The 9973-nt window shown below is 46.2% G+C and overlaps 1 protein-coding gene across 2 annotated transcripts; it reads left to right on the top strand.

Moving 5' to 3' along the window:
- The first annotated feature begins 74 nt into the window (after positions 1-74).
- sall2 (spalt-like transcription factor 2) lies at positions 75-9821 on the top strand. Of its 2 annotated transcripts, XM_076744152.1 has the most exons (4): positions 239-481; positions 2187-2333; positions 4168-8045; positions 8395-9821. In XM_076744152.1, exons 2-4 carry the CDS (start codon positions 2258-2260, stop codon positions 8704-8706), a joined length of 4266 nt encoding a protein of 1421 aa, XP_076600267.1. In that variant the 5' UTR covers positions 239-481; positions 2187-2257; the 3' UTR covers positions 8707-9821. The 2 variants fall into 2 exon arrangements, with proteins under 2 accessions (XP_076600268.1, XP_076600267.1); XM_076744153.1 differs by lacking the exon at positions 2187-2333 and having other exon boundaries at positions 75-481.
- Positions 9822-9973: the final 152 nt, after the last annotated feature.

The raw sequence follows: 9973 nt of genomic DNA, 5'->3' as shown, positions 1-9973 counted from the left end.
AGAGGACCGTCTGACGGCGAGGGCCATTAATTATAAGAGACAGGGAGACAGACAGCCAGCCAGCTAACCAGACAGACAGACAGTACCGCAGAGAGCGCAGACAGGCCTGACAGGGGCAGGCCCGACAAATACAAAGAGAGGAGGAAGAGCAGCACGCACGGCCAAGAAAAATAATCCTCCCCCTGTTCCGAGCACAGCTATCTGCAGCGCCCCGCTTCTCCTCCGGCCGCCGGACTATGAGTAAATACATTCAGGCATAATAACCCTTTGTCATAAGGGAAAGAACCGCGATTTGCGACGGAGATAAATAATTGAAAAAAATGCGGCTGTCCGACTGCGCATCCCTGGGAGTGAATAGGGAAATGCTGCGCCAGTGTCCCGGCTGAGAGACGAAGCCGACCTTACACAACATAAGCTCCTGAGCTTTTTACCCCCGTGTCATTACACAACACCGCTGCCAAAAATCATCGTTTCCAACATGGTAAGTTGTTTTTGTGTTATCTTTACAGGGGTTGTGTTGGCGACGAGCGGCCTGTGGGGGAAATGCACATCCGGGACTGTATTTTTTTTGGTAGAAGTCATAATATATTATGAATCATAACTTGTTATGATGTGGGAGCGCGCATGGCGTGCAACAGGTCGCTGTACAGTAGCGGGGACGCGCATCTCAGCGCCGGTTTTTGCGCTTTCTTCCAAACATTGGTGTTAAAAACATCCGACCGTCGGACACTCGACCATTTCGGCAAGATGGCACGAAAAATGCGAATGGGTTGTCAACACTATGGAGTTCTTGTGAAACAAGCGATGATATTCCCTGTTTTGACTGTTTAATAACTGTTTTGGCATCACTTCTCTTTGTCAAAAGATTATCGATTACGCAATGGTGCGTGTGTGCGTAACGATTTTATTTGTGATCATTTTCTATTGTTCGGAAATCACTGCTTGGTTTGCATAGAAAAGTGTCCGTTGGCACTCTTGAGAAATTACATAAGCCGGATGTTAAACTGTCCATCATAGTAAATGAGGAGGACTTTCACCGTCCTGCGAAGGAAGGGCTGTTTTAAATAATTCAGACTCAAATCATTACCTGTTTTCCAACCACCTTGAGACGACCTATAACAGTCCGACTTTCTATCAGACCTCGGATGTGTTTTATTATTCCATTCAAGCCTCAGAGAGACAGAGGAGGGGCGGGGGTGGGGGACGGCGGGGTGTCACAGGGCCAGGGTGAAAAATTATTTTCCCCCTTGCTCTGGCTGTGTCTTTCTTTCATTACCTCTTTCCACGTGGTAAGCAGCCGGGATGAGGGTGAAAAGGGAGCATTGTGCCTCCAGTCAGTAGCCTTATGTGTTGGAGAGGCTCTGAGAGGGTGATGCTCACTCAGCTGTGCTCCCTCAACGCCATTGTTGCAAATTCCACCTCATTTCAGCCACTCTGTTGACTGAGCTCACACAGGAGCCTGTTTCTGGGGGTGGCGGGGAGCATCGTGAAATCTCTCCCCCACATACCCTGAACAGACTTGAATATGTGTGTGCAACAACGTGACCTGTGACACTGTACGCCAGTTTTTATATAATAATAATAATAATAATAATAATAATAATAATAATTTGTCCGAGCTGGCGCTGGCTTTTGCGCCCACCTGTGCGCACAGTTTCCTTCGGTTACGCGCAGAGACACACGAGATGAGTGTTTGATTTTTATTTTTTATTTTTTTTTTCGGCTCGTATCAGTCATCGAAAGCCCAGGCAAGGGTTATTGTGCGATGAACTTGAGCGTCGATGTATGAGGGTTTACTAAGGAGAGGCAGTGGACTCTTGGCTCAAAAGAAGGGGTGTTCACTCGCCATTTGAATGCAAAGTAGTGGATGAACAAGTGAGCTGTGTGTGTGTGTGTGTGTGTGTGTGTGTGTGTGTGTGTGTGTGTGTGTGTGTGTGTGTGTGTGTGGAGAGAGAAGAGAAGGAGGGCCAACGGTGAGTTGAGAGAAAAGGAAGACTTGTCGAGAGAAACTGTCACATGGCACTTTAGTCCTGTTTTTCTGTCTCTGCATCACAATGCCACCAACGTGGACACGCTTTACAGAGACTAATTAACCCGGAGCATCCACTGTCACATTTTTGGAGATGATACTTTAGTTTTCCTTCGTTTTTTTTCCTTTAAGTAATTTAGACACCTACTTTTTTCAGTGTGCAGGGAGACAGAATAAAAGTTGTGTGTTGGCCAATGCGCCCCTGCGTCGGTCCCATCCTGCAGAAGCATGTCCCGTCGGAAACAGAAACGACCCCAGCAGCTAATGAGCCTGACCCTCGGTGCCTGTGGGATACTTGATCATGGTGAGAATTAGAGTATATATCAAAAGAGTACTGGTTGTTCAGTAGGATTGGATTTACATTGAATGGAGAGTTTACACCTCAAAGAAGTCACTTTTCCTCAATATGCAGAGACAGTGACAGTTAATAGTGTCATTATTTTATGGTATATTTACTGTATCATTCTAGTAGAACTTAAATTGATGCTTTAACCTTTCACGCTGTATTGTAACTTTAGACACAGACTCTGAGTTTTAAAATTTGAACAGTAATTTCATTTTAGACTTCAGGGGCTTCTTTTTATTTTCTTTGATTTAATCTCAACCATCATTTATAAATGGTTTCTTTCCAGAACTGTCCAATCTGGTTAATTTACAAAGAAAAGTAAGCTATATTTAGGTGCACGTTGTACTTGCTTACTGAGAAAAAGAAGGCTTGTCGGAATTATTGGTCTGCAGAGTCTTTAATCCATTCTCTGTGGTTGCAACCATTAGCTGCTTTCTTTGCCCTGTAAAACCCAAATGTCTTCACTCCTCATCACTGCCAGGTTCAAAGACACAGACCACCCAGAATAGGGGGATATACAATAAATCCTCAGATAAATATCGGCTACAAAGAACTTATAGTGAATTAGAAAATGTGCATGAAAAGCAAGAAATGGGTTTGGTACATGTAAAGAGATGAGCATGAGAAGGTCAAGGAAAAGGAAACTTTGTGAGGCACTGTATAAGGTGTTCTAACTGCAATAGCATTAGACCCCATTGTCCCCTTTCAGCTTTGTTGCTGAGCACTGAAGCATGAACATACCCATGAAGAAGTGTGTATGTGACAGTGTGTGTGTGCACGCACGGAAGTGTGCGTGTTTGTCTGTCTGTCCACTCCAGTTACAGGAATAGGGCCCACATTGTGTCATAAAACTGTAGCTTTTAAGCAAACAGCAGTAAGTTCTGTATGCCTTTGCGAGTGCATAAGCAATCCTGTGCATACAAAGCGTTCACTTTTTGTGTCTTTGTGTTGTGCACTGACAGGTATGCTGTGTGTTTGTGTTTCCACCTCTGTCCCTCCATGCTTTTCTGGGTTAAGTTGGCTTGCTGATGGTCTGTGAGTCATCATGTCTGTCTGCAGGGCCGTTTGTTTTCTTTACACGCCACCTCTTTTCCTCTCCCTGGTCCTAAACCGTATCAGAAATTTGACCTCAGGGTGTTTAAGGTCAAGCCTACCAGCCAATCAGACACATTTTACAGTGTCTACTACCCAACCAGGACCTAACCCTCAGCACCCCATTGGGATACTGGGGGAGGGGTTCTTGAGGAGATGAAAGAAAGATTGAATGGAGGAAGAAAGAAAGAGAAAGGGGCAGGGATGGAAGAGTGTCTTAGTGTGTGAATATGGCTTCTTTTTATGAGGGGGGTAAAGTCCATTGTCTTGTGCGTGTTGCCCTGGAAACAAGGTAGGCTTCTCTACGGGTGAGCAGTGTATTCTTGCAGATCAGTGGAATCTGTGTTTGCGTGTGTACGTGTGTGCGTTAGCATGCATGGCGTGTCCTTGTGTGTGTGTGTGGCAACAGTGGTAGGGAGGCTGCAGCTGATGAGGATAGACAGGACAAAGAGGAAAAGAAAGTGGTGGATAATGAGGTTGTGGAAATTGAACCCAAAGGTTAAAAGTCACCTCTTAGTCACCTGGTTTTTGTAAGTTGATTCAAAGTGCTCTGAGATGTGGATTTTCACTGTTTTAAATTTAGTTTAGTTTTTTTTAAAAAAAAGCTGTCTTATAAAAGAATGTAGACCATTATGTAAAACTGTGCCTACTTTAACAATGAAAAAAATATGTTTTGATTTTCTTTTTTGAATTTCCCTAGATGACAACTTGGTGGTGAAGTCACAATCCTCTCAGTCTATCCTGGATGCTCCCTTGTGCTCTCCATCGTCCTCTCCTCAAAGCTTCCAGCTGCCCCCTCCACTCCGTTCATCTCCCAAGGGCTCTCAGAGCACCTCGCTGCCCACTGAAAGTCCACAGCTATCCTCACCGACCCAGCCCTCCCACGAGCCCCTCAAAGACCCACAGCCCTTCCTCTCTCCTGACTCTCCCTACTCTTCTCTCTCTTCCCAAACTCAAAATCCACCTACCCTTCAACTGTTGGGTTGCAACCCTACATCTTCTTCAAGTCCCCTTATCCACCCTTCCCGAAGTGCACACATGGCCTCTCCCAAGTTGGGGCTGTCAGCCACCACCACCACCTCTTCTTCCTCCTCATCGTCTTCTGCCTCCCTATGTCCTCCACCGCACCCTGGAAGCCCCAGCCGTGTTCCTGAGGGTCCCCCAAGTCCTGTTACTCCCACTCCCAGCCCAGGAGTGACATCTGCTTCAGCTGCACCCTCTAGGGCCCAACTGAGTATTGCCCTGATCTTGGAGGAGTTGCGGGTGCTGCAGCAAAGGCAGATCCACCAGATGCAGATAACAGAGGAGATATGTAGACAGGTGCTACGCCTGGGTGGAGCCTCCTATGCCATAGACACACCTTCGCAGCATCTCCTCCCTCCTCTGCCTCAGCTCTGCCTTGAAGGCAGCAAAAGGGCAGCGAGCCCAACTGCTAAGCCAACTGCACCCCAGCCTTCCACCTCTGTGGCTCCTCTCCTGGCATGTTTCTCCTCCCTGCTCCCTCCTCAGGCAGCCAACAAACCCACAAAACCAAGCAGTTCCTTGTCTCAAATACTGCAGCCCCACAAGTCCCAGATTGAAGGATCAGTAGGAACTGCAGGGGCTCATGGTTATCTTAGAGTGAATTCTAGATCCTCAGCTCCCTCCACCTCTTCCTCTGCTGCCATCTCCATGGCCTCCTCTACCTATCCACTTGCCCTGTCCTTAGCTCTGCCCAACCGCTATCTTCATGAGAAATCTCCAAACACCACATCAGGGAGTGGGCATGGTGGCCTCTCCTTCCTAAACTCATCCCTCCCCACAACAGTATCTATGGTCCCAAACTCCCAACATGCTTTACAGTCTGTCTCTGGAGGAGCAGACTCTTCCTCTGCATCCAGTTCCACTACTACTGGCCGCCTCCAACATACCTGTCGTTTTTGCGGAAAAATGTTCAGTAGTGACTCTTCCTTACAGATACATCTACGCTCACACACAGGGGAACGACCCTACCAATGTCCGGTGTGCCTCAGCCGCTTCACCACACGGGGCAACCTCAAGGTCCACTTCCTACGTCACCGTGAGCAAAACCCAGAACTCTCACTTTCACTTCTGCCACCTTCTTTGTTTGGGGTAGCATTAGGGTCCACAGGGGGGTCAGATATGGGACAAACCATGAGCAGTGGTAGCAGTACCAGTGGCATGAATATGATACAGAAGAAGCCAAAAAGCAGGCCTGAGGATGAAACATGTGGAGATCATTTGGATGTTAGTGGTACCAGCGCTGGCTTTTCTCTGGGGGGCTCTGGAGGATCTACTCCTTCCACCCTACCCCTGGCCCCAAGTGTAGATCTGGCTTTGATTTCCCACTCTCTTCTACAGCTCAATAGGGCTGCAGCTGTTGCCGCTGCAGCCTCTATCACCTCTGGCTCATCCCACTCATCCTCCTCTTCAGCCTCCACCTCTTCTCTGGCTACCTCCTTCCTCTCCAATCCTTCCCTGTCTTCATCTTCCACCATCACAGAGTTATTCAAGGGTGCCAAGCAGCAGCACTTTGATGAGAACACTCCCCCTCATGCCCCAATGCTTTCTCCTGCAGCCTACTCTCAGCTAGCCCACCTGCCTAAGCTACTTTTTCCATCTGTCTCCACTTCTTCCTCTACCACTACTGCACACTCATCCATCTACAATCATCCAGCCTTGGGCTTGCTTCACACCCCACTACTCTCTACTCCAGGCTCCCACCAACTTGCCTCCTCCAGCCATTCTCAGCTTTCTTTCCCTTTCTCTTCCTTTCCTAAAGGTCCACCCACCACCACTCCATCCTCCCTGCCTTCCTCAATTGCTACCTCCACACCTACATCTGAAACCTCCAAGCTGCAGAGGCTGGTGGAGAAGCTAGAGAAAGCTCCTTCTCACTCCTCTTCTCCCTGGACTTCTTCCTCTACTTCCTCCTCCATTCTGGAGATGTTATCTGGCAGGACCACTACCTCTTCAGCAAGTCCAGCCAACAGCCGTTTCACAAATGCCACTACTTCTACCACATATGTAATGGCGTCCCCACCATCTTCAACTCTTGTCTCCACTTCTGTTTCAAACTTCACCAATGACATGGTTGCTGCCCTGGGCATGAGCGCCAATGGAGCAAGGGCCATGGCAGCGGGCATGCTACCTTCATTAAGCATCACAGGTCCAGCTGGCAATCTGACAAACAATCAGTGTGGGGTATGTTTACGAGTGCTGAGCTGTCCCAGAGCACTGCGTCTACACCAGGCTACACATCTTGGAGAACGCCCTTTCCCATGTAAGATATGTGGCAGATCCTTCTCTACCAAAGGCAGCCTGCGGTCACATCTGGCCACCCATCATGCCCGACCACCCAATGCACGTGTCCAGAACTCTTGCCCACTGTGCCAGCGTAAGTTCACTAATGCCCTTGTGCTCCAGCACCACATCCGCATGCACCTTGGTGGACAGTTACCCACAGATGGCACAGAGGATTCTGCACAGGAGACACCAGCAGAATCTAATGCCAAATCCTTGTCACAATCTCAATCCCACTCCACTGACTCAAATGCTGCCTCTAGTAAAACACCGCCTCTACCAGGCCACTCTAAGAGTCCAATACCAAGCTCACAATTTCAAACTCCAGCAGTTGGGTCAGTCCCTGTCTCTGGCAGTATGAAATCAGTTGAGTTCTCCAAAAATCCCAGCAAGTCTGGGTCCTCCAGCCCAGACCTCATACCCCCTTCTGACCTTAGTCCTGACCCCTTCATGAACCCCACCACACAAACTCCACCACCAGGCAGTGTAGACCCCCCTGTCCTTTGTGTCAGTGCCCCCTTGACAGCCTCTCAGCAGACAGACCAAGCTTCCCCTGTAGGCAAAAACAACCAAGTTGAAGAGCAAGCCACTGTCGATGTCCCTCTCCTGAAATCCACCCCCTCACCAAGTTCCTCCACTGTTACCAAAATGACAGTGTCATCTAATGCTATGGCAGTGGACTGTGGAGAGGATGAAGCATCTTCCTCCTCTGATGCCTTCCTTGGATCTAGATCAAACCTGGAGGACTTACAAAGCACACCTGCCCTTGGTACACCCTCTGCTTTGACCGGTCCCAGTACCTCTTCCAACCCCACCCAGAGTCAAGATGTTTTGAATGTTAATTCAGCACCAACCTTGGAATCAGACTCAGTCTCCCCAAGGCCCCAATCACCAGAACCCATGGAAGATGACAAAGATCAGTCCCCTCCACCAGCAACACCAAAGCAAGACCAAGCAACTGTGCCTGATGAGGACCCCAAAATGACTTCCACTTTAGAGACTGCTCACACTACTGGTCCTGAAGTAAGGGGTACATCACAGAGAGCTGCCACTTTTGTAAGGGAGACACGTCAGAGCTTTAATTTTGGTTCATACGGGAGGGAAGACCGGGTGGAAGGTGTTAAGATTAGTGGTTTGGCTCCAAGTGAAGAACTGGATGCTTCTGTCCCCCTCAGTCTCGCCCCGGCTCTCCCATCTCCAATGTCTCGTCCTGAGAAGAAGACCTATTGCTGTGCTGAGTGTGGAAAAGAGTATGCCAGCCGCAGTGGACTAAAGGTGAGGAAAAAATTATTTCATACAAAAAAACTTCTATGCTGGATATGTTGGGAAAGTAATTGCTATAGTACAAAGCTTTTAAACAATATTTTATAGCTTTAGTGTAGAACTATATCTTGCAAGGGACTAATATTTCACTACAATGGGCATCTTCATGATGGAATCTGAAGAAGACTCACACTATGTTGAATTATTAGTCTGTAAAAATTTGTCCATATGCATAAAAAAAAAATCTGCATGCACCCATCATATATCAGACTAAGTACACATGGATTTTACTCTACACTGAATTATATTGGGTATGTTTGAGAGTTATACGTAGCCTAATCCTAACCCTTAATGTTCCCAGGGGCACATGAAACACCATGGTGTGGTAACCAAAACAACACGTCCACCAGCCCGGAGTAGTCGTTCCTCCACTGACCAACTTCCCTCTTCTACATCTATGACTTCCTTGAACATTCCTGCCACCAGGAGCTCAGCAGGCTTCTGGAACCAGTACCAAGCCTTCCTCAGCACCAGTAATGAGCCAACTGATGATCCAGCCACTGGCAGCCAAGGAGAGAATGAGTCAGCACGGTCTGCAAAATCACCTGTTCGGTCTCAGATGGATCCAAGAGCCCCCGATGAAGCAGTGGAAGAATCTAGTGAAGGGTCGTAACTTGAATGAGCATGGCTGTCTGGGTAATGTTCTGGTGTTTTCAATCAATGTTTGCCTTTTGGTGAAACTGTATGGGCATTTGCATAGTACTGCTTCTTTAACACATTTCAAGTCAGTTTGATAGTCAGAGTAATATGTTTGTATGTGAAAATTGTGAGTCAACCAGCTTGGTCTTGTCTTAAAAAACAACTATTGTACAAATAAAAGTAAAAATAATCAAGAAGTAACAAATTGTGTCCAGTTTTTACTGGATTTGATAAAAAGTGACACGACCCTTGTCTGGCTGACGTTGTTAATAGTTTGATGCACATTCTAATAAAAAAAAAAAAGAGTATCTCTGTTGTATCAGTGTTTCGTATCAGACCTGGGTCAAATAATTATATATAATAATAATCACTTTTTTCAATACTTGCAGATTTTTTTGATATTACCAGATCATCAGGCAAATTTGGTATCAGATCAGTAGTCACATAGAATTACACCAAAATAATAGTTTCAAAAAATTTTGTCAGTGTGTGAACATTTTGGGTCTCATTGTGTTGTGCCATGTACCAAATCTGATTCAGCTGGCACCAAAGGAGGCCCATGCTAACCAAAAGAAAATTTCTTTACAAATGCTTCCTGACCGAGGTCTGTTTCATATGTAAAAGATTCTTTCCTTCAGTTATAGAGGAAACTGGCATAAATGAGAAAAAGAGTTGTTATGCTTACCCATTTACCTTACTTTGTTTTGCAAAGCAAAACTTTGTTTTACAAGAGCAAACAAGGCCAAGAAACTGAATGTGTTTCTGTGGGGAATATAAAGTCTTTTGTCCCCCATCTTGTGGTTCAGATAAACTTCTCACTCATGTTATTGTGGTTTACTTTTCACTATATTGTCCTGTCAAACCAGAAGCACAGCTGCAGTGTTTGTGAATCCAGTGAGGACATTAACTTGTGTGTGACCTTTGAACTTCAGCTTTGTGATTATGATTGTTGTTTGGTCCAAAAGTAATATCTGTAACACTTTTTCAGTTACTAAAACTCTACTATATATATATATCAGAAGTCTATGTCTGTTTGTTGTAAGCTGTACTTTCAGTATCTCCATATTAAAAAAAAAACATTTGGAAAAACAAACATCCTGCTTGGTCATATTTGGGAGAATTTTACAAAACAAAATATGTTGGAACTGGCATACAAACTTTTTATTTTTCAAAAACACAGCATGTATGCATGCGGGTAGGAATTTGTGTGTCCAGTAAAAATGTCCATGATCCCCCACAGT

This window comes from Chaetodon auriga, chromosome 12 (assembly GCF_051107435.1).
Source record: "Chaetodon auriga isolate fChaAug3 chromosome 12, fChaAug3.hap1, whole genome shotgun sequence".
Lineage (NCBI taxonomy): Eukaryota > Metazoa > Chordata > Actinopteri > Chaetodontiformes > Chaetodontidae > Chaetodon > Chaetodon auriga.
This window is presented reverse-complemented; position numbering and strand designations above follow the sequence as displayed.